The following is a 25,792-nucleotide window of genomic DNA, read 5'->3' as shown; positions in this document are numbered from 1 at the left end:
AATGGCTAAGAGGTGGTGGGGTAGCCAAGTGACCAAAGTGTTTGCTCGTCAAACTAAAGTTCCGGATTCAATTCCTGACATGGGTACAATGTGGGAAACACATTTTATTGTGTCCCTGCTGGAACAGTGCAGGAATATTGCTAAAAGCGACGTAAAACCTAATTCACCCACTCAAAATTGCGAGGGCGGTGGGGTAGCCTAGTGGTTAAAGCGTTTGCTCATCCGGTGTTTCCGTTCTCCGGTATATACCTGCAAATCGCCGGTAAAACTTGTTGGGGACCGGTAAATTGAAAGCCAGCCGGACACTGTGTCCGCTACATAATCATGTTTTAAAAAGAAAAAATCATGGGTGAGCGAAATGACAGTCTTGGCTGTGCTTTCATGGTCACAAAAATTGTTATGTTTTGGAAATATGCAGACTGAAATAACTTTAAAATGAGTACTTGCAGTATGGTGATAGGATATGACTGGCAAAGTTCATTCATGACCGGTAAAATTTTAGGCCGCCAGACACAGTGTCTGATAAATAATGAAGTCAGCGGAAGTCATCAATACGGCCTGAAACACTCCCCGCTGTGAAATTGCTGGAATATTGCTTCAAGCGGCATAAAACCATACTCACTCAATATTGCTAAATTTAGTGGTAGTTGGTTTAATTGTAGTGGTACACAATGCCTGACAACCAATCCGTGACCTTCTCAAACCATGTGTTCACAATATCACCCTCTTGGATGGCTTCTGTTGACTGTAGCCTCAATACAGGCCTAAAGTGACAGTCTTAATACTCTGATTGCCAAGTGAACGGGGGCCCAGATAGTATTTAGCTTAGCATGCTCGTCAAATGATGTAGTTGTCATACATTTTGTCCATGAACCCATTAACACCTGTATAAGAATTTATCGAATCTTATAAGAGGAAATATTGATGGCAGCACTTTGCTGTTCAAATAGTAACAGCATTAGGTTTTAATGCTTTCACAAATTTGATTTGCTTAAAAGAGTGTTGTTCTGATTGCCCGTCTTCTCACAAATTCTATTCTAAGGTCAAAGCAGTCTTGTTCCTTTGGAGGAATGGTACAGGAGGTATTGGACTTTCCAGCCATCCAAATTCCATCAATTTGAATTCTAAATGGATTTCACAAAAGTGCAGCTCAGAAAATAAAATATTTGCATTTTTAAATAAATTTTTAATTCATTTGGAATAAAGATTTATGTGAGAAATCAATGTAGAAGGTGTAGGTTAAGATTGCATGTTGGTGTTTACAGATTGAATTCAGTCGATAATGGAACCTGTGATTGTACATTTTGGGAAATTATTTTTTGATTCGATATATGCAGCAAATTGTTTGTAAAGACAACTTTTATGTTTCACAATTCTAAATGAGAACAATTATAGATTGTTTAACAGTTTTCAAAATAAAGGGCATTTTGAGGATTGTGTCTCTGATATTTGAATCTGGCGACCCTGCTCAGCCTCTGTCACTGAACATTAGGTTTATGACAAGGACCTCTTGACTTTCATGCTCTTTTTCAACAGTACTTACGTTGTGATTGCTTTGAAGAATATTTAGTTTATATGCACATGTATCTCTGTCATGTTGTGTTACAAAGGCAACAAGCTGGTTGTAGGATTACTGACATCTTAATAAACTCCTTTCATCAAACAGGTACTGGGTGAGTGAGTGAGTATGGTTTTATGCTGCTTTGAGCAATATTTCAGCAATATCACGGCGGGGACACCAGTAATGGGCTTCACACATTGTACCCATGTGGGGAATCGAACCCGGGTGTTCCACGTGACGAGCGAACGCCTTAACCACTAGGCTACCCCACTGCCCCTCAAACTGGTACTGGGAACGTCTATTAAACATTGAAGCAGCAATGTTGGAAATAACCTTTCAGCCCATTGTTTAACCATGTATTGATCTGTTTGGTTTAATGTAAATTCAATATGCTGTTAACAGTAAATAAATGCTGCATTTGCTTTGCCAATATTAAGATCTTGGACCTTGACATGCAACCAATAAATGTAGTTCATTTTCTCCTAAATGGTGACGTCTTTTTTGAAATAAAACAATTTTGTGCAAGTCTTTTTTGACGAGCCTGTACTCAGAACCTTTTGCTGAGCTAGTTTGAGTGATGAAGGCTTTATACCACTTGTAGTAATATTCCAGCAATATCACAGTGGGGGACACCAAAATTGGGCTTTACACACTGTACCCATGTGGGGAATCAAACTCCGGTCTTCAGCAAGACAAGCAAACACTTTAACCACTAGGCTACCCTACCACCCCTTTGACGAGTTAATGATGAAAAGGGAAAAGATGTAAAACAACTGTTAGTACATTCTGTCTTTCCATTTTGCAGATGGGTGAAATTTGAGGAGGATGTTGAGGAGGGTGGAGAGAGGTGGTCGAAGCCTCATGTGGCCACGCTGTCTCTCCACTCCCTGTTCGAACTCCGATGCTGTATTATGACAGGCACCATCATACTGGACATGGATGCTGTCAACATTGAACAGGTCACAGGTAGGCACTGGCTCAGACCAGTGTGCAAAATAGTTTCCAAATTTTGCTAGCTGCCTGAAACTAACTAGCCCACAAAATAATTCCCTAGCCAAATATTTGAATGTAGAAACTAAGCAAAAGATTACAAAAATCAGCTTTCATCATTAAGCTGCTAATATGATGAACATTTTTCAGGCCATAATCTTGCATGACTTAAAATTGTATTGTAACTTAACAAGTCGGAGAGGGTGATATGTTTACAAAGTGACCCCATGAAATTACTGGCCAGGAGGAGTCGAAAAGTGATCTATGATGCACCACTTGAGGAGTTGTCTCTCAGCTGCTGGTATCAGGTAGTGGTGGTTTATATGCTGTTTTGAACTGTTATGCAATTCCTGGATATCTTTCAGACTTATCACTGCATATAAATACTTTGTGTGACAAGTAGTTTCTTCAAACCAAATTTGATAAATATGTCATTTAGCTTGGTGAAATGGAATCCACATAATCTAATTGCTACAGTTTGTAAATATTTCTCAGAACACTTTTGATTTATTGTTTTATTTCCATATTGTTGCTAGCAGGCATGTTCAGTTACCATGGAAACTTATGTGTTTGCATACCAAGGTGATGTGATGGCCTTTCTGGGTGAGACAGTTCTTCAGAAGGAAAATGACTCAAATGTTGTACTTAATCATATTTATAAACATTGTCTGATTCCAGATTTGCAGGTTTTCTTTGAATATTTGATGCCAGAAATTTTCATTTGCCAGAAGTTAAAAGTGTTTATGTGTCTAAATTTGATCTGATTATGATTCTCTTTTATTGGTGACATGTGTTTGCTTTGGGGTTACTCCAAGGTATTGAATATCTATGTCAAGCATCAACACAACGGTTAGCTACCACAAAAAAAACTGATGTAGCAAAAAGAGTAATGAATTACTAAAATGGCAAGATGCTATATGGATGGCAACTTATTTTTTATATTATGATGCATTGTTTTGGTATTGATTGTTATACTACTGGATTTTCTAACCTTTTCTTACCTTCAGTAACCCATGCTTGTCGTAAGAGGCGACTAACGGGGATTGGGTGGTCAGGCTCGCTGGCTTGTTTGACACATGTCATCAGTTGCCAATTGCGCAGATCGAAGCTCATGCTGTTGATCACTGGATTGTCTGGTCCAGACTCGATTATTTACAGACCGCTGCCATATAGCTGGAATATTGCTGAGTGCGGCGTAAAACCAAACTCACTCACTCACTCACTCTAACCCAGACTGTTATGTACAGGTTGATGCGATGTGGTCGGAAATTTGCTGACTGCATCAGAATAGTTACTGATGTTGTTTTCCCTGACATTTTTATGAAATTTATTTGACAATGCCTTGTTGCAGATATGATTCTGGACAATATGATTGCATCAAAACAACTAGAAGAAACACTAAAGGACCAGGTACGTGATGTCATCCTCTGCCGACATCATCATCAGAACGAGAAACGTCATCGACGTGATGACAACTCCAGCAAAATCCACCTGCCAATCATCCGTTCCCTGGCTGACATTGGAAAAAAGTATTCCGAGCCAAAAGGACTCGCTCATCAGGGAGGTGAGCCAGTTAGTGGAGATCAACTAAATCCAGGTTCGGTGGCTCTTTGTACTCCGGCCCAGCATGTAGTTATTTGCCGTAATTCCTCGCATGCCTCGTGCATCCTTGGTAGTAGATAGAGCGGCTGCCTGGAGAGTGGAAAGTCAGTGGTTCGTCCCCGGCAGCATAAAACCGAATCATGTTGAAAGGTGGTATTTAATGACCTTGAGGTTCATGTTAGGTGAGCACTTTGATGTGCGAAATTGTACTTTAACTTTATGCTGCACACATACACCAGAGTTCATCTTACTTGAACCTCAAGGTCAAGGTCAGTAATTCATGACATGCAGGATGAGACGGATAAACATGTCCCTCGTCATCTGAGCAGAATCACTTCAGCGGTTGCTCCTATTGAGAGCTTAGATGCGGTGATGTAACTGGAATACTGCTCGAAGCAGTGTTATACAATTCAACAACTCACACCTTACAATAAATATCATAAGTATGTAGTGGTAATCTAATCTAAGTGTAAATGTATCAGTGTTGTAACTTTATCATTTCATCTTACCCTGCATGTGACAGAACTAAGACCTTATTTTGAACGTGTCTACTACAGAAGAAATAACATGGTGAAACAGTGCTCAACCCTTTCTTGCCATACCATGTACAAATGTAATTTGATGTGCACTGAATTTCAAAATCTGTTATGTTGTGAATATCAGGATTAAGTTGCTGAAGTGTCGCTGACCACACACAATCTTCATGGCAAAGTGTTTTGATTTTGCTTAGCTCTTGGTTCCGTCAAAATATATACATCTTTATGCTGCCATGTATTATTACATTAAATTGGTTTTATTTGGTCTGTTGATTTTGAGCATATTTACCTTCCTACAGTACAAACAGTAATTGTGATGAAATTTAATAGCATAGATTTTTTTCGAATCTTGTTTATTTTATAGTTATTTATTGTTGAACAACTTGTAAAAATATTTAAGGTTTGAAAAATATCTGTCAACGCCAAACAGATGGTGCACATGCCCTGCAAATCCTGCTTTGCACTGAAATCACCATGGCATTTGCCATATAAACGGGATGTTGATTTTGTTGTGCGATTTTGATTGTATAGTGCACAATAGTTCGTCCGGATAAAATCTAACTCCATAATCCCTGCCTCTTGCTTCAGTCAAAATATATACGTCTTTGTGCATCCATATATCATTTGATGTGTTCTTGTTGAGCATTTTTACCATCACACAGTACAAACAGTACTTCGATGAAATTTAATCATATACATTTCTTTTTTTTAAATTTTCTAATCCTTGACAAATATAGTGGTAAGAAAAATGCAAAGTTAAAAAAATATTTACTAATTGTTACTTTTACTCCAGTTGCTCAGAAACTTTGAAGATCAGTTATTTGGAATATAGCATCATAATCACTGTCAGTATTAGACTCTTACAAAGAATGGGAATGGCTGTTTTTTTCAGTTGATGACCGTATTGGAGCCAAAAGTACACCCAACATGTTACGTGTGGCCAGCAATGCGAGTGGTGGTGGGGAGACAACTGAGGGTGGCAACAATCTCCCGTCCAACAACTCGTTCGTTCACTCTCACCATACAGACATCCCAGAGAATGCATCTCACAAGGTTAGACATCCATATAGGTCGACTGGAAACAGATACCCTGCATTACATTCCTCACATAGTCGTAGATTCTGAATTATGTAGTCGTTGTTCTGGCTTATGTGGGGGCTGCTTTTATAGAAAGAAAAAGTGCTAGGAGACTTTTTACATTTAACAATTGATATCTCTGAAATGTGTTTCTCCCTTTTAATTTGACTTTTCTGTACAGTCTGATTTATTAGCCAAGAACAGTCTGTTTTCTGTTCTTTAATCAGTAGGATATACTTAAAGAACAATGTTTTTATAGGATTAATGTTTTACACTTATGACAACAAAATATCAAAGTCTTTGGTAACTGTTTAAAAAGCAGCTTTCATTTCATTCTGAGTATGTTTCTTCCTTCCAATGTTGCATCATGATTTGGGTAGACCTGCTTCAAAAATTCCTACTGATACCTCACCAAGATGGTTGTTGGCAATTTTTGTTTGACTTTATAATTTCCTTCATTTGTGAACAAGGATTTGAAAAAAAAAGTATTGTAGGAACAAATGTTACATTTTTATATATTTGTACAAGCCTTTGGATTGGCCAAGCTGTATGCATATTGTTTTGAATATACAGTGAGAGAAACAAATAAAGAATCACAGGAACTTTCAATTCCCCACATGGGCGTTCCTTTAATATTTTCCCGTTTTCACCCCCCCCTTTTGAATAGCACAGTAGTGATGAAAACTGGAAAATAATTAAGGAACACTTGAATTTTCTGTGATCCTTTATTTCTTTCTCTCAGTATATATCCTCTTTGGGCCTGTTGAAGTTTGAAAGAACATGAAGTGTCCTAACCACTTCAGTTCCATCTTGACTTGTTTTCTAAATGGATGCTTATTGGAAGGATGTTCATACAATCTGCATGGCAGTTGTTGCTGTGGTTTTAGGTTTTGTTAGCAATGAAATAATAAGAATATTTTGATGTTTACATTTCAGAAAAGAATAAAAAATTTATGGGTTGGTTTTTATCTTTGGTTGTTCCCGAGTTGTAAACAGTGTGTGACAATAAGGAAGTAAGCACCGTAGACTATGGATGTATGGGTAATTATGGCTAGCCCACTGTTTGCGTACAGGCAAAATATTTAACAATTATTAAGTGTTGTCTTGATGCATTACAACAAGAAGTGTTAACTTTTGTTATTACGACCAGTGTAAAAGGTATCAGAAAGCAGTGTCAGATAATGTTTCTATCACATTCTGTGACAGAGTAACGTGAATTACATAGACTATCGGTCTACCCCTAATGCCACACACTGATGTACCTAACATTATTCTCTTATTGGAAGGTGGACAGGAAGAATATGTCCCATTTCATACACAATGCTAACAGTGAATGCCAACATTGCACCATATTTGTTCATGCACTCTAACTCATCTTCCTGAGTCAGATATGTCCTCTAAATGTCCAGTTTCCCTCCTTGCTGAACAAGCTTCGAACTTCATGGAGTTATGTCCCTTCAGTGTCCAATTGACCAATCAGATTTCACCTTTGATAACATTTGTATTTGCTTCAAATCAATAATCAAGATCTTTATAATAGTAAATTAGGTCTTATATCACAAATGTGTCAGATCATTTTAATAACTTTAAAAAATATTATGGTTTGAAAAATATCTGTCTACTCCCAACAGATGGTAAATCTGGAAATCCTGCTGTACACTAAATCACCATGGTATTTGCCAAGTTGTTTTTGAACTGGATGTGGAATTTGTTGTGTGATTTTGATTGTAAAGTGGACAGTAGTTCGTCCGGCTGAAATCTAACTCCATAATTCCTACCTTGTTTGGCAAAGGATGGAAACTGGCCCTGTACCATCAGTTAACTTACTGCCTCAGGAATGGGTATCTAACACCAGGTTGTGCATGCCGTCTAATACCTACCGGTAGGTATTTAAGGGTTGGAGAGTGTTGTTGATAAAACGTTTGTGAGAGAGTGATATTGCACCGCTAGGAAGTTTCATCTCATAATTAAATGAGTACACAATTTAATATATACTTGGTCCAAATAGATGTTATTTAACTTTAAGACATGCTTTAAATTTTCCTAAATGTCTTCATGGCTCGTTGTGTGTCCTCATACACAATGGCATGTATTGTTGATCGTACTGTCAACCACTGGTTTGCTTTCAGACATGTAGTAAAGCTGAAATATTGCTGATTGTGGATAAGACAACCTGAAGATTTATAAACATTTGTTACACCACTTAACAAGACCCCTAAAAAAAATTCTAGTTCTAGTTTATATTTTAATCACAGGCTACTGTTAATTCTTTTGGTGTCATTTGGAATTAAATTCAAACCTAATTTCCTGTTGGTTCAGTAGCTAGCCACTGGGATAGCCCAGTAGTTAAGTGTACAGTCTTTGCACTAGAGTCCTATGTTTGATCCTTCACAGTGTCCCCAATATGCTATTGCTGAAATGTTACTAAAAGCTCATTGTTTAACCCATGCTTACTCCTTGGCCAGGATATCTGAGGGGACTTCTCCCATATAGTTGACACAATGTGATATCACTGAAATACTGTTTACACTGATAGGCTAACCTTGTGGTTAAGGTCTTCACTTATTCACAAAGGTAAATACATGAGTTTGAAGCTCATTTCTGTATATCACCATTAAAATTATACTTACTCCCATTAACCTCGGTCATTTACCCATCACAAGCAGGGTGAACATTACTACCTTGGAGGTACCGGTATGGTAGGGTTGTCACACCAAAGACACGGCTTTGATTTCCCACATGGCACAATGTGCAAAGCCCATTTCTGGTGTCCCCTCGCCATGATATTGCTGGAACATTGCTAAAAGCGGCGTAAAACTAAACTCACTCACTCATTCACCCGCCAGGTTAATCTCAGATAAATGGACATTGTAACAAGCTGTAGAGTATAGAATAGAACGTGTTGTATCTGTGGTAATAAATGACACAACGACTGGGAGTCGGGTATTAACCATTTAGTGTTGTCACTGCCTGCATGAACCTGCATGAACCTTCAGTTACATTGATTGCTTCCCTTTTCAGGCTGGGACAAATTCTGTGGACAAAACACATATGGTAAAGGGTGATGACATCCTTAAAACTAATCCTGTATAACCTCTGTTCAACATGTTCTTGTCAAGAATTATCTAAATCAAATTATCTGTACTGCTACCTCAGTTTAAGTGTCTTACTTTTTCTTTTCCTTTTTTTTGTGCTTCACTTATAGTTTTTTACTGCCTTATCTTAGGTCTGTTACAATAACATTACACCACTGCAGCTTTTGAAGTACTCTGATGGGTGACATTCACATGGGTCCACCAAATGGTTAGATCCTTAGATCATTGCTGACACAATCCACCACTGATGTGACTGGCCCACATGCCAATAGGTCTTGATTTGACTGTGGATCATTGCTGACACAAACCACAATTGATGTGACTGGCCTGAACACCATTAGGTCCTGGCTTGACTGTGGTTCATCGCTGACACAATCCACCACTGATGTGACTGGCCGACACGCCAATAGGTCCTGGCTTGACTGTGGTTCATCGCTGACACAATCCACCACTGATGTGACTGGCCTACACTCTTATAGGTCCTGACTTGACTGTGGATCATTGCTGACACAATCCACCACTATTGTGACTGGCCTACACGCCAATAGGTCCTGGATTGACTGTGGAACATTGCTGAAACAATCCACCACTGACATGACTGGCCTACACTCTAATAGGTCCTGGATTGACTGTGGATCATTACTGACGCGATCCACCACTGATGTGACTGGCCTACACTCCAATAGGTCCTGGATTGACTGTGGATCATTACTGACGCGATCCACCACTGATGTGACTGGCCTAAACACCAATAGGTCCTGACTTGACTGTGGATCATTACTGACGGGATCCACCACTGATGTGCCTGGCCTACACACCAATAGGTCCTGGCTTGACTGTGGATCATTGCTGACACAATCCACCACTGACGTGACTGGACTGGCCTACACATCCAATAGGTCCTGACTTGACTGTGGATCATTACTGACACACACCACTGATGTGACTCCACCACTAGGTGTGACTGGCCTGACACAATCCACCACTGATGTGACTGGCCTACATAGGTCCTGGATTGACTGTGGATCATTGCTGACACAATCCACCACTGATGTGACTGGCCTACACACCAATAGGTCCTGGCTTGACTGTGGATCATTGCTGACACAACCCACCATTGATGTGACTGGCCTACACTCCAATAGGTCCTGACTTGACTGTGGATCATTGCTGAAACAATCCACCACTGATGTGACTGGCCTAAACTCCAATAGGTCCTCGATTGACTGTGGATCACTGCTGACACAATCCACCACTGATGTGACTGGCCCACAATCCAATAGGTCCTGACTTGACTGTGGATCATTGCTGAAACAATCCACCACTGATGTGACTGGCCCACTCTCCAATAGGTCCTGACTTGACTGTGGATCATTGCTGACACAATCCACCTCTGATGTGAATGGCCTACACTCTAATAGGTCCTGGCTTGACTGGATTACATTCTACCACTGACTCCTTTGACTGAAGATAATTAGAGACGCTGTCCATCACTTCTTAACCTGATTCATTACTGTGGAAACAGCTGAATCATAGCCAAGCACATTAGGAACTTCACAATGCCATCATCAGATATAATCTTTACTAAACTAGACCAATAGACATTTTGGCGACTTAGACACAACCAGTAAATAATGCTGTAACTTATACTGATCCTAGTGTAAACATTTTTTCTTCATCATTAACATAGTTAGGCTTTGCACAACTTTTTTTAAACTAATTTCTTTTGCCAGATAAGTGACATTGAATATTCATGTTTTTCTATTCTGGTTACTTTTCTATGAAATGTTAAAGACACTGAGGATACAGATGGTTTATTTGCATGGTAAAGCTGTTGATTAGATGTGGTGTGGCCTGTCTTCATATAACCCTTGACAATTCACCCTGCATCATCTACCCCCCAACAAACCACTGTCACAATGTGTGGGCCAACATTTGGTTTTCTAAATATGTATTCTTTAATTGTCTAATCTATGTATGTTTATATGTTCTAAATATCAAATTATGGCATATTATTCATGTATTTTGTATCCAAAGTTAATGGAGTTAAAACTGTTGTACATGATCATCTTGGCATGCCATTCTCCTTGAAATCATTTTAATATTATATATATTCAATCCATAGCATTTTATTGTTGTCAAATTGAAACTAATTTTGCATTTGTATGTTAAATGTGCACTTATCTTGGAAATGGTGAACTTTTGATAATGCAATTCATTTCATGATGTTTAACATTCTGCTCAGAAAAGTTCAGGTGATATGGTTTTTGCATGTGGGGGAAACATATGCATTGTAAAAGTAAGAATTGGAAATAAATATCAAAATGAATGATAAAAAATGTTTACATAAAGTATATAACTTTGATGAACTATTTTGAAAGCTTTAATGGATGGCAAGGTGTGATGTTGCAATAAATGACAGAACACAATTCACTCACCCACTCCATATTCATGAAATGTATATTTGAATCGAAGTACCGTAAATCATTGCATAAATGCCTTGCTCTAACACCTGTCTTTGAATAAGCTTGAGTCTATGGGGTTGTTATGGGACGGTGGGGTAGCCTTGTGGTTAAAGCATTCCCTCATCACACCGAAGGCCTGGGTTCGATTCCTCACATGGGCACAATGTGTGAAGCCCATTTCTGGTGTCTTTACCCTCCTCCTCCTTTTCCTCTCTCTTCCCCCCCCAATGAAAATTGCAGGAAAATTGCAGGAATCACTATTGGGATAAGTGGATAGTAAATATCTGGTTAAGTAACATTGTGGATGTCCTCAGTTTACAAGGATACGACAACAACCCAGAAAATCCTTACAACTTGTGAATTTGGGAATGTTTGAGAAAATAATAAGGGCCTAAAATGGAGAGCAGGTTGCATACTGGTTATCTAACCAGATCCACAGACGGGTATTCATGCAATGATTTATGGATCAGGTTCCATGACACGTGTGCAAGCAATTGTTCAAGTATCATTTCTTGCAGGTTACTGCATTGTAAGCAAAATATGTATGTGTGTGTGTTATAACCTGGTTGCCATGGTTTCAGCATTATGTAATTGTGTCTTCTAGCAGGATTCTTACCAGTTAGTAAGTCTGGAATATTGACTAATATGCCAGGAATATTGCTTTCCATTACAGAAAACAATGGTGGATGTGACAAGGATTATTATCTCTTGAGTTAATTTAGATATTTAATTTTCACCTGATGCACTGAGACTTTCTGTTATGCACTAACCTATCATTAGCTTGAGAGTGCATACATCAATGCTTATATGCATTTTCTCCAAAACTGTACAATTGTGTTGTTGCAATAATAAATGCAAATAAGGGTCAAAGGCTGGTCCTATCCAGACTACAAACAGAAACATGACATTTAGATAAGTTAAATTGAAAATACACCATCAGAGGATATTCCAGATATTTAACGAGTTCCTGATTTCCCCAGAATCTGCACTTCATGAAGAAGATCCCCCCTGGTGCTGAGGCCTCCAACATCCTTGTAGGAGAGGTGGACTTTCTCAATCACCAGATTGTCGGCTTCGTCCGCCTCACCAAGGCAGTCCTACTGGGGGACCTCACTGAGGTGCCAGTGCCAACACGGTTCCTGTTCGTGCTTCTTGGGCCGACCGGAAACCAGAATAAGTATCATGAGCTTGGACGGTCTATTGCAACTCTCATGTCTGATGAGGTGAGTATCGGAATGGTAATCTCACATTCAAGCTGAAACTGAATTGTCCAGTTGAGTGTCCAGTTAGTACTGAAAGGGATTTTTCCTGTGTTCCAACCTAAGTGCCTTCATCATGGGCAGGGGCGATGGGGTAACCAAGTCTAACCTGGATCTTCAAAGGTTCTGGGGAGGTGGGGTAGCCTAGTGGTTAAAGTGTTGGCTCATCACGCTGAAGATCTGGGTTCGATTCTCCACATGGGTACAATGTGTGAAGTCCATTTCTGGTGTCCCCGGCCATGATATTGCTAGAATATTGCTAAAAGTAGTGTAAAACTCAGTCACTCATCATGGCCAGATTGGGAGAGCTAATCATTCCTCGCAATAATGTAGGGGGGGGGAGCATCACCTGTTTATGAAGCTTTACATTAGTTATAATTCCAGTTATTCTTGCATATTTGTACACAAAATAATTCAAACTTGATTTGGTTAAGTTGATTTATTTTGCATATATTCAAATATAGACATGAAGCTCTCAAAATTACAATGCTCAGTGAAGATCGCAGGGTACAAATTCTGTGAAGCAAGATACCACCATTCAGCAGCAATTGTTTTTGAAAGAAACAATCCTTGTGGTTTGTGTGGCAGATTTTCCACGATGTGGCCTACCATGCCAGAAATAAAGAGGATTTGCTGGCTGGCATTGATGAGTTCTTGGACCAGGTGACGGTGCTGCCACCTGGCGAGTGGGACCCAAGCATCCGTATCGAGCCCCCAACCAACGTACCGTCCCAGGTCAGTGGTCATCCAATCTGCATGTTTCTGTCCAATGTTTTATGCTCCATTCTGGTGTCCACCGCTTTGATATTGCTGGAATACTGCTGTGATATTGCTGGAATATTGCTGTGATATTGCTGGAATATTGCTGTGATATTGCTGGAATACTGCTGTGATATTGCTGGAATACTGCTGTGATATTGCTGGAATACTGCTGTGATATTGCTGGAATACTGCTGTGATATTGCTGGAATACTGCTGTGATATTGCTGGAATACTGCTGTGATATTGCTGGAATACTGCTGTGATATTGCTGGAATACTGCTGTGATATTGCTGGAATACTGGAATACTGCTGTGATATTGCTGGAATACTGCTGTGATATTGCTGGAATACTGCTGTGATATTGCTGGAATATTGCTGTGATATTGCTGGAATACTGCTGTGATATTGCTGGAATACTGCTGTGATATTGCTGGAATACTGCTGTGATATTGCTGGAATATTGCTGTGATATTGCTGGAATATTGCTGTGATATTGCTGGAATACTGCTGTGATATTGCTGGAATACTGCTGTGATATTGCTGGAATATTGCTGCTGGAATACTGCTGTGATATTGCTGGAATACTGCTGTGATATTGCTGGAATACTGCTGTGATATTGCTGGAATACTGCTTTGATATTGCTGGAATACTGCTGTGATATTGCTGGAATATTGCTGTGATATTGCTGGAATACTGCTGTGATATTGCTGGAATATTGCTAGAAGTGACGTAAAACCATACTGACTCACTACAATACTCAACAGCAATGACAGATTAAGTAGTCATATGAAAGGTGTTCTTTGTGTTCTGTTGATCGTCACTTTATGGCTGAAGTATTGCTGATGTGATGTAAATTTTTAACTCACTCTTCTGTTAAATTATATATATAGAGCGAAGTAAGTCCATACCCATCACAATTACTTTAATTAAAGGAGTTCCATCTTTATATTGCTGACCATTTTCTCAGTCTGTCACCTGGCTTAGTAGTTACAACTTTGATTGTCACACAGAAGACTCTGGTTCGATTCCCCACATGGGTTCAATGTATGAAGCCAATTACTGGTGTCCCACCACCATGATATTGCTGTAATATTGCTAAAAGTGGTGTAAAACTCACTCACTCACTCACTCGCTGTCCCTTCCAGGAAGGCAGGAAGACAGCCTCAGCTGGCCCTCCACAGCCAAATGGCAAAGTGATCATTGAAGAGGAGGCAGACGAACACAACGACCCAACACTGCAAAGAACTGGCAGGTGAGTTTCTTCGAAATGCTGCCGTCAGTTGAATGTAAGATCAGGGTTAAGCTGTTTCCAAGACAAACAAAATGTTTATCAAACATTTTATCCTCCGTTTATTTCTTTGTTTATGTCTTTAAAAAATGTAGTTTTCTCAGCAAGTGTAAATAGTCACCCCCAGCCATCCATGGTCTAAGAACCATTTTGACTGTGAAGAAGGGCAAGATGTTAAGCATGACCTTTTCTATGATCTTAATTCCTATATCATTGAGGGGGCGCTGTTGTGGCCTAGTGGTTACAGAGTTTGCTCGTCATGCCGAAGACCCTGATTTGATTCTCCACATGGGTACAAAGTGTGAAGCCCACTTCTGGTGTCCCTCGCCGTGATATTGCTGTAAAATTCCTAAAAGCAGCGTAACACCAAAATTCATTCACTCACTATATCATTAAGACTCAGTTGTGAAAAGCACTCTCATACTTATATATCATGTCCTTTTACAGGATATTTGGTGGCCTGCGAGACGACATTGCACGGAAATTTCCATATTGGGCGAGTGACTTCAAGGATGCACTCAGTGTACAGTGTATAGCATCCTTCATTTTCCTCTACTTCGCCTGTTTGACACCAATCATCACTTTTGGAGGGCTGCTCGCTGATGCCACTGACAACAACATGGTGTGTACATAACAATTGTGGTGATTAGTGTTCCCTGACTGATAGGCAGGTACTAAGCAGTGGTACCTGACTAATAGGATGGTGCATTTCTAGTGTTCCTTGACAAATAGGCAGGTACTAAGTAGTGGTCCAAGACCAACAGGCAGCTACTAAGTAGTGGTCCAAGACCAACAGGCAGGTACTAAGTAGTGGTCCAAGACCAACAGGCTGGTACTAAGTAGTGGTCCAAGACCAACAGGCTGGTACTAAGAAGTGGTCCAAGACCAACAGGCAGGTACTAAGTAGTGGTCCAAGACCAACAGGCTGGTACTAAGTAGTGGTCCAAGACCAACAGGCAGGTACTAAGTAGTGGTCCAAGACCAATAGGATGATACATTTCCAGTGTTCCCTGATTAATATGCAGGTATTAAGTAGTGGTCCAAGACCAATAGGATGATACATTTCCAGTGTTCCCTGATAAATATGCAGGTACTAAGCACTGGTCAAGGACCTATAGGCTGGTACTAAGCACTGGTCAAGGACCTAAAGGCTGGTACTAAGCACTGGTCAAGGACCTAAAGGCTGGTACTAAGCACTGGTCCAAGACCAATAGACAGGTACTAAGCAGAGGTCCAAGACCAATAGGCAGGTACTAAGTAGTCATCCAAGACCAATAGGCAGGTATTGAGTAGTGGTCCGAGACCAATAGGCAGGTACTAAGCACTGGTCAAGGACCTATAGGCTGGTACTAAGCACTGGTCAAGGACCTAAAGGCTGGTACTAAGCACTGGTCCAAGACCAATAGACAGGTACTAAGTAGTGATCCAAGACCAATAGACAGGTATTGAGTAGTGGTCCGAGACCAATAGGCAGGTACTAAGCAGAGGTCCAAGACCAATGGGCAGGTACTAAGCACTGGTCAAGGACCTATAGGCAGGTACTAAGCACTGGTCAAGGACCTATAGGCAGGTACTAAGCACTGGTCAAGGACCTATAGGCAGGTACTAAGCACTGGTCAAGGACCTATAGGCTGGTACTAAGCACTGGTCAAGGACCTATAGGCAGGTACTAAGCAGAGGTCCAAGACCAATAGACAGGTACTAAGTAGTGATCCAAGACCAATAGACAGGTACTAAGTAGTCATCCAAGACCAATAGGCAGGTATGAGGCAGTGGTCCAAGACCAATAGGCAGGTACTAAGTAGTGATCCAAGACCAATAGGCAGGTATTAAGCAGTGATCCAAGACCAATAGGCTGGTACTACGCAGTGGTCCAAGACCAGTATAGGCAGGTACTAAGCAGAGGTCCAAGACCAATAGACAGGTACTACGCAGTGGTCCAAGACCAATATAAACAGGTACTAAGCAGTGGTTCAAGACCAATAGGTTGGTAAACACTTTTTACACTACTGACCACTGATCCATAACTTGGACACCCTACACATTGATTTAAAGCCAAACTGTTAATGTTATATTCCCAGATCAGGAAACAACAAGTACAACATTTTAAGTCTCAAGTTGAGAAACAACAAGTACAAAATTTTAAATCCAACAAGTACAACATTTTAAGCCTGAAGTTTAGAAACAAAAAGTACAACATTTTAAGCCTGAAGTTTAGAAACAAAAAGTACAACACTTTAAGTCCGAACTTTAGAAACAACAAGTACAACATTTTAAGTCTAAAGTTTAGAAACAACAAGTACAACACTTTAAGTCTGAACTTTAGAAACAACAAGTACAACATTTTAAGTCTAAAGTTTAGAAACAACAAGTACAACACTTTAAGTCTAAAGTTTAGAAACAACAAATACAACATTTTAAGTCTCAAGTTGAGGAATAACAAGTACAACACTTTAAGTCCGAACTTTAGAAACAACAAGTACAACATTTTAAGCCTGAAGTTAAGAAACAACAAGTACAACATTTTAAGTCTAAAGTTTAGAAACAAAAAGTACAACACTTTAAGTCCGAACTTTAGAAACAACAAATACAACATTTTAAGCCTGAAGTTTACAAACAACAAGTACAACACTTTAAGTCCGAACTTTAGAAACAACAAGTACAACATTTTAAGCCTGAAGTTTAGAAACAAAAAGTACAACATTTTAAGTCTAAAGTTGAGGAAAAACAAGTACAACACTTTAAGTCCGAACTTTAGAAACAACAAGTACAACATTTTAAGTCTAAAGTTGAGGAAAAACAAGTACAACACTTTAAGTCCGAACTTTAGAAACAACAAGTACAACATTTTAAGTCTAAAGTTGAGGAAAAACAAGTACAACACTTTAAGTCCGAACTTTAGAAACAACAAGTACAACATTTTAAGTCTAAAGTTGAGTAAAAACAAGTACAACATTTTAAGTCTAAAGTTTAGAAACACCAAGTACAACATTTTAAGTCTAACCGAATAAGATGGCCTTGGGATTGATCCACCTTTTGGTCCCTTATCACACTGAATTCCCCACATGGGTAAAGTGTGTGGAGCCCACCACTGGTGATAGTTGTGATCGTCCAGTAATCTGGGCAACCAGTGTTATTTGATGCATCCTCAAAGAGTATTGTGTGTTTGGTGTTATAGGCAGCTCTTGAAAGTATCCTGGCCGGTGCCATCTGTGGAATTGTGTACTCACTGTTTGCTGGGCAACCCCTCACTATACTGGGTAGCACAGGACCTGTGCTGGTGTTTGAGACCATCCTCAACCACTTCTGTCAGTAAGTAACGTCACTACCCCTGTGGACATTCTTGGTAACATGGGCAGTGGGGTAGTCTACTGGTTAAAGTGTTCGCTCGTCATGCCGAAGACCCGGGTTCAATTCCCCACATGGGTATAATATGTGAAGCCCATTTCTGGTGTCCCCTGCCGTGATATTCCTGGAATATTGCTAAAAGTCTCTTCATGTGTTCATGGATTGACTGGGATCAACCAAAGACCTGGGTGAAGTTGAACCTTGGAGCTACAACTATCATAAGTCCATGTTAAAGTTCACTTTGTACAATGGCACCATGAGGTGGGAGCCATATTATTTAAATATTTTTGCTGATTTCTGATTATGATAATTGTTGCTTGATATTGTTTGGGATGACAGAAACCATATTAACATCCTGAATGGGTTTTTTTTCAGTGAGAATGATCTAGACTACCTCCAGCTGCGATTGTGGATTGGTTTGTGGACTGGGATCATCCTCATATTTATGGTAGCCTTCGATCTCAGCGCCCTGGTCCGATACATAACCCGCTTCACAGAAGAAAGCTTTGCTGCCCTCATTTCCCTTATCTTCATTATCGAGGCTTTCAAGAAGCTGTTTCACATCCTGGACGAGGACCCTGTCAACCTCAAACCAGACGATCCTCTGGACTATAGGTGTTTCTGCATACCTGTAAATACTACATATAACGTCACCAGTGAATGGTTTAACCGTTCCAAGCCCACAGTGTACCTGGATGAGAACCAAACCTTATTGTTAAACTGGGACACTCTTATGAAAGACAACTGTTCTAAGTTCAATGGAACCATGGAGGGCCCAGGATGTGGCGTTCCTAATTACGTTGCTGACGTCTTCTTCTTCTCCTTTATTCTCTTTCTGGGGACTTTCACGATTGCAATGGTGCTGAAGATGTCGCGCAACAGCTCATTCTTCCCCACAATGGTAGGCAACATAATGTCCACATTTGTGCCCAACAAATCCAAATTGTTTCCCAACATAAATACAGGCATATTTTATTTTTTTTAAATCATGGCGGTAATTTGAATCGAGACTAAACCACTAAACTGGGTAAATGCATCTATTTTATTCTATGGGTGATATGTTTTTATACCATGTCTTTTATGAATGTGTTGTATTGAGTGGATGATATGGGTGTTGTATTAAGTGGCTTATGCTGATATATTCACTGGTATATGAGGGTATCAAAGTCATTGGCTTGTGTGTTTTGTTGAGGTTTTTCATTGGTATATATAAAGTGATGAAAATGAATGCTTGCCCAAAGGCTGAAGGCTAGTAGAAAAAAACTGTAGGTTGTTGGACACATGCTGTAAATTATTTATTGTCGTTGATTTCCCTATCAATATTTTGAGATGACCTTTTGAGTCTTGAAAGATTGAAATTTGAAAATCGTACTGTATGAGGACCAGTAGGTTTTTGCACTACCAGCATAAAAACTTATACTCGACCCATGTGTTGGTCCGATTTTTCTCATTTCAATTCTTGGTGTGGAATTCAGTTGCACTTGAAGACATTTAATTCACTGGTTGATACAGCCAGTCGAGTTCAGTAGTCTTAGTGGGTAAGGCGTTTGCTTGCCATGCCGAAGACCCGTGTTCGATTCCCCACATGGGTGAAGGCCATTTGTGGAGTCTCCCGCCATGATATTGCTAAAAGCAGAGTAAAACTAAACTCACTCACTCACTCTCATTCTTGTCACCAGGTGCGGTCTGTTGTAAGTGACTTCGCTGTACTTATCGCCATCGTCGCCATGCTTGTTGTTGACATTGTTGTGGGTCTCAACACCCCCAAACTAGAAGTACCAGAAACATTCGCTGTGAGTACCCATCAATGGCCACATGAAAATCACAAATAATTATTTTGCCTTTAAGAAGGTGAAGGTAATATTGCATTATCATTTTTTATACAGAATGTTGTAGATGTATTATGAGTTATTTCCCCTGTGGGAATTCCAGCTTCCCAGTAAAGTGTCAGGCAAGTTTATGGATCCATGGACAGATGCTGTGACATGGTTGATTCAGGGGTGGAAATAACTTTAAAATTGCTAGTGTACTCCGGTACAATGGCACATGTAAAATCACTTGCCCTGATAATTTTTCCACTTGACAGGCTGTTTTCTTGTTGATTTTTTAAATAAACAACATAATTAATATTGGAAAGTCACTGGACACTGGTACAGTGTGATATACAAATTTGCTTGCCCGACAGAAAAAAACACTGGACTCGGATGTCGGACAATGGGTTATTTTCACCCTTGTGGGGGCGGTGGGGTAGCCTAGTGGTTAAAGCGTTGGCTCGTCACGCCATAGACCCGGGTTTGAATCCCACATGGGTACAATGTGTGAAGCCCATTTCTGGTGTCCCCCCGATGTTGCTGGAATATTGCTAAAAGCGGCGTAAAACCAAACTCAGTCAGTCAGTCACCCTTGTGATTACATGTCATTTTCCCTGACAATATCTGGGCCAGACATGATCCACTCATATAGTTAGAATATTGCTGGTTAATGCGTTGAAAAACCAACAAACCTGGCAGGAACGCAACCTATCCTCAATATGGTCTCTCTTCTCGGAATTTGAGATAAGACTTCACAAATTCGGGGAGTGGTGGGGTAGCCTAACAGTTAAGGCATTCACTCGTCACACCGAAGACCCAGGTTTAATTGCCCATATAGGTACAATGTGTGAAGCTCATTTCTAGAATCCCCTAGCGCTGGAATATACTGAAAGCTTTTAATATAGACATACAACCTTACTCAGTCTGTTACAGCACAATGTATGTATGTAAATCTTCCATGTTCTGCCCATAGCCAACGAATCCCAACAGGAACTGGGTGGTGTCGCCTATTGGTCGCAACCCCTGGTGGACAGCGATAGCAGCAGTCATCCCCGCCCTCTCGCCACCATCCTCATCTTCATGGATCAGCAGATCACCGCCGTCATTGTCAACAGGAAGGAGAATAAGCTGGTGGTGAGCAGACTGTCATGACGGAAACCTTCACTATTGTTTACGAGTGGTAGTAGAATTTCATAGTGCCCTCTTCCCACCGATTGTTTTGGTCAAATTTACTGTGCGAGAGCAATTTTGTTGTTATTGATATAAATCAATTATAATTCTTTTTTAATAGAGTAAATTACTGTGTTCGATCATATAAGGTGCCACAATTTACAATTCACTGCACAGAGTTGTCTCCCTTAGGCATCCCAGGAACCCATGATTGTGGGTTTGAATTCCAGATACACCCAGGAATGTTTGGTTTGTTAGCTCCATACCATGCCCTTGATTTTTACATGTATGGTAAGACCCGTGAAGATCCGGGGTAGAATAGGTCTTCAGCAACTCATGCTTGCCACAAAAGGCGACTATGTTTGTCGTAAGTGGCAACTAACAGGATCGGGTGGTCAGGCTCCCTGACTTGGTTGACACATGTCATCGGTTTCCAATTGCGCAGATCGATGCTCATGCTGTTGATCACTGGATTGTCTGGTCCAGACTCAATTATTTACAGACCGCTGCCATATAGCTGGAATATTGCTGAGTGTGGCGTAAAACTAAACTCACTCACTTACTCACATGTATGGTAAACTCCAGAGACTGGCTTTCTTCAAGCATGAACCTGATATGTTGGGTATTACTGAACTCGGTACCTCTCCACTCCACTATAAACAGTGAGCCAGATGAGTTTTGCTCCACTGCACTCCACTCACTCAGCTCCGCTCCTCTCCATCCCAGCATAAATTGTGGACTCGCTCTCTCAATCTCGCGCGCTCACTCACTCACTCACTCACTCGCTGTAAACAATTCCCGGGTTGGCTTCATTACTTGCGTGATGTTTCTTTTTATAATACAAATGTGACTATTGTTTGCAGAAAGGTCATGGCTACCACCTTGATCTGCTGCTTGTGGCAGCTCTGATCATTGTAAACTCCTTCATGGGCTTGCCCTGGTTCGTTGCTGCCACCGTGCTCTCCATCAACCATGTCAACAGTTTGAAGAAGGAGTCGCAGTGCTCAGCCCCAGGGGAGAAACCCAGGTTCCTGGGGGTCAGGTAGGTTTGCTTAGTGTACATATACACCCACAGGCACCATTTGGTCACAGAGGCAGCGCAATAAGTTAAAGTGGCAATTTAGAAGCTGTATTGGCTATAAAGAGGTGATCCAGATGGACATAGGATGCCCTGGTAGTTTACAAAGTAAACTGCTGTCCTCCACATTTCATTATTCAGGGGCGGTGGGGTAGCCTAGTGGTTAAAGCGTTGGCTCGTCACGCCGAAGATCCGGGTTCGAATCCCCACATGGGTACAATGTGTGAAGCCCATTTCTGGTGCCCCCCGCCGTGATGTTGCTGGAATATTGCTAAAAGCGGCGTAAAACCAAACTCAGTCAGTCAGTCAGTCATTATTCAGTTAGCAAGTATTGTTTCTAACGAGTAACACCTAATCTATGATTAGTGTAAGGCTCTCTTTATTATCCCTTGTTGGACAAAACTCATCATCTGTCTATTGTATTTGTACATTGTTAACAATTGTCTGCTTCCAGGGAACAGAGAGTCACAGGAGTCATGATCTTCTTGATGATCGGCCTCTCTGTGCTTCTCACGTCCATCCTCAAGGTCAGTTGGGAAGGTTATGCCATATCGCTCAAAATGGGCAAAATAATTGTTTTGAAATGAGATTTAGTTTGGAAAGTTATTAGAATTGCATACAAAATAAGAACTATAGAATTGCTTTTTGAATTTGCCAAAATTTGAAATATTGTTGCAAGACATTGTTTTGTGGAATAATGTTTGAATAATCCTACCTGTGATATAAATGTTATATTGCTACCTCCAGACAGATGTGATATAAATGTTATATTGCTACCTCCAGACAGATGATATAAATGTTATATTGCTACCTCCAGGCAGATGGATATAAATGTTATATTGCTACCTCCAGGCAGATGTGATATAAATGTTATATTGTTACCTCCAGACAGCTGATATAAATGTTATATTGCTACCTCCAGACAACTACCTCCAGGCAGATGTGATATAAATGTTATATTGCTACCTCAGACAGCTGATATAAATGTTTTATTGCTACCTCCAGACAGCTGGCTGATATAAATGTTATATTGCTACCTCCAGACAGCTGATGTAGGCTATATTTAGTATGACTTTGTGTGGCTTCTTGCTGACTACAATACCTCCATGTCTCCAGTATATCCCCATGCCGATTCTGTATGGTGTGTTCCTGTACATGGGTGTGTCCTCACTCCGGGCATGGAGCTGGTGGACCGTGTGATGATCCTCTTCATGCCGGCCAAGTACCAGACTGACCTCATGTACCTGCGACATGTGCGCATTGGAAGGGTTCATATGTTTACAGCAGTTCAGATTCTCTGTCTGTCTATTCTGTGGGTCATCAAGACTATCAAGAAAATATCCATTGCTTTTCCAATAATGGTAAGTCCTATCACACACAGTGTTCATTATAGTTAAAGGATGGTGGGGTAGCCTAGTGGGTAAAGTGTTCACTTGTCAAAGACCCCAGTTTGATTCCCCACATGGGTACAATGTGTGAAGCCTATTTTTGGTGTCTCTAGCTTGAATATTGCTGGAATATATTACTTAAAAACTAAACTCACTAATTCTAGTTGCTATGAAGGCAGGGATCTTCGTACTGAAAGAAATATCTCAATTCTGTATGTTGTAATTAATATTATTTCTATTGTGTGCTTAAGAATGGGGCAGAAATAGGACATTCTAAAAAGTTATGTAAAGTTGACTTCAAAATCTGGAGTTAGTAGCTGTAGTGTGACTGCTGCCAAAGCAGTAGTATTCTTTGAAATGATAACTGTTTCGATGTATATTCCCTTCCTTAAACTACCTAAACTGTTCTGATGATGCCATTTGTTTTGCTGCCTACAGGTGCTGGCCATGTGCTTTGTGAGGAAAGGCATGGACTATGTCTTCACCCAACGTGAACTCAAGTGGCTGGACGACATCATGCCCGAGTCCCACAAGCGGGCACAGGAGGACGAGGAAAAACAGAAGGAGGAGGTAACCATGGCAAAATCAGAATAACTTTGGCATTTCATTCCTGGTTGCCATCTTGACTTGACAGCTGACCAACATGATATTTGTTTGTTGTTTCATGCTGCACTCAGCTATATGGTGTGTAGATATATCGAGTCTGGACCAGACAATCTTGTGATCAAGCCTCTTACGACAAATTCTCACCCGGATCTGCACAGGTTCTGAGTAACATAAGGAAAGGCTTGTTACAGTGTGTTTCTGTTTGAGTATATGTATTGTATGCCAGCAGCACATCCACATGTTATTGGGCCCTGTAAGGAATTCAAGGTACATGCGGTCCCCAGTTTACTTATGCTTGTTGAGGGAGATGATTATGTAAGTTGTAACGATAATGGACCTGGGCTCTCATTAACTGAGTACCCTGCAAGCATTTTAGGGGGCAGTGGGTAGCCTAGTGGTTAAAGCGTTCACTCATCACGCCGAAGACCCGGGTTCGATTCCCTACATGGGTGCAATATGTGAAGCCCATTTCTGGTGTTCCCCGCTGTGATATTGCTGGAATATTGCTAAAAGCAGCGTAAAATCACACTCACTGCAAGCCTTCTATGTGTGTGTTCTGGTTCCGAGGTAGAATTGTTAGTCAGTAACTCTTCTCTTCATGAGTAGTGATTAAATGAGTAATGAGCTGCAACCAAATTTGGCCTGGGCTCTCATTCAGACTATTATAAGCATGCATGCAACTATATCCGTGCAGTATCCCTCCATGCAGCAATGCAGTATTGAACCCAGTTTCACCTCTCCACATATCACAACTAACAAACGATTTCCTATCCCAGGAGAGATTAAGCATGGTGGATGGAGTGGGTGGTGGCATGACCGGAAACTCTTTCACCATGGCAATATCCACGGATCCTAACCTCGACTCGGTGAATATCTCTGAGGAGATGGCCAAGACTGCCCTGTGGAAGACCATTGTAGCCAACGACTCCTCCTCCAACCTCATCTCTGATGTGGAGCACCGATCCAGCTCCAAGAAGTAAGTGGGATGTGGTGGCATGTTACGTGATTGGTTTGTTTATTTGTTTGTTTGTTATCCCCCTCAACGCATTTTGCGGGGGGTATTAAAATGGACTCCGTCCGTCCGTGCACATTTGTCTTTTCCGGAGCAGAACTCTAAAACCATTCAATATTTCTTCACCCAACTTGGCACATACATGGATCTGGTGGTGTACTGGTGCCTTTTGGTAGTTTTGGAATTCTGAATAAAATATTTTTTGCGTTTCCATGGCAACAAGTTTCACTTACACTGAAATTGGTGGTAGTCCTCTTTTCCGAGCAGAACTCTAAAACCGCTCACTATTTCCATGGCAACAAATTTGACTAAAATTTCTAAATAAAATATTTTTGGCATTTCCATGGCAACAACTTTGACTAAAACTGAAATTGGTGGTAGTGCTCTTTTCCGGAGCAGAACTCTAAAACTGTTCACTATTTCTTCACCAAACTTGGCACATACATAGATCTGGTGGTGTACTGGTGCCTTTTGGTAGCTTTGGAATTCTGAATAAAATATTTTTGGCGTTTCCACTTTAAAATCCTTTCAATACTCACCTTCCACTTTGCCATTGCAGAGGATATTGATAACTTTGTTTTCTTGTTTGTCCTTCTTAAACGCCGCACTCAGCAGTAGTCCAGTTGGCTGTCTTTAAATAATTGGATCTTGACCAGACAATCCAGTAATCGACATCATGACCATTGATCTATGCAGCTGGGATCAACCAAGTCTTTTTTAAGGCTGACATACTAATTGTTATG

At 40.5% G+C, this 25,792-nt stretch overlaps 1 protein-coding gene across 1 annotated transcript in view; it reads left to right on the top strand.

Annotated features, from left to right (window-relative positions):
• Window positions 1-25,792, top strand: part of LOC124284332 (sodium bicarbonate cotransporter 3-like) — a 130,901-nt gene that overhangs the window by 98,247 nt on the left and 6,862 nt on the right. Inside the window, 19 exon segments of the mRNA XM_046720416.1 lie at window positions 2,367-2,527; window positions 3,903-4,148; window positions 5,582-5,742; window positions 8,788-8,820; window positions 12,307-12,549; window positions 13,174-13,320; window positions 14,494-14,600; window positions 15,084-15,258; window positions 17,815-17,948; window positions 18,360-18,885; window positions 19,664-19,777; window positions 20,769-20,850; window positions 20,853-20,929; window positions 21,829-22,007; window positions 22,498-22,570; window positions 23,160-23,214; window positions 23,217-23,404; window positions 23,870-24,001; window positions 24,814-25,013. Coding sequence (XP_046576372.1) covers window positions 2,367-2,527; window positions 3,903-4,148; window positions 5,582-5,742; window positions 8,788-8,820; window positions 12,307-12,549; window positions 13,174-13,320; window positions 14,494-14,600; window positions 15,084-15,258; window positions 17,815-17,948; window positions 18,360-18,885; window positions 19,664-19,777; window positions 20,769-20,850; window positions 20,853-20,929; window positions 21,829-22,007; window positions 22,498-22,570; window positions 23,160-23,214; window positions 23,217-23,404; window positions 23,870-24,001; window positions 24,814-25,013 — 3,033 coding nt within the window.

This window comes from Haliotis rubra, unplaced genomic scaffold (genome assembly GCF_003918875.1).
Source record: "Haliotis rubra isolate DU_JTF1 unplaced genomic scaffold, ASM391887v1 Scf334, whole genome shotgun sequence".
Taxonomy (NCBI): domain Eukaryota; kingdom Metazoa; phylum Mollusca; class Gastropoda; order Lepetellida; family Haliotidae; genus Haliotis; species Haliotis rubra.
This window is presented reverse-complemented; position numbering and strand designations above follow the sequence as displayed.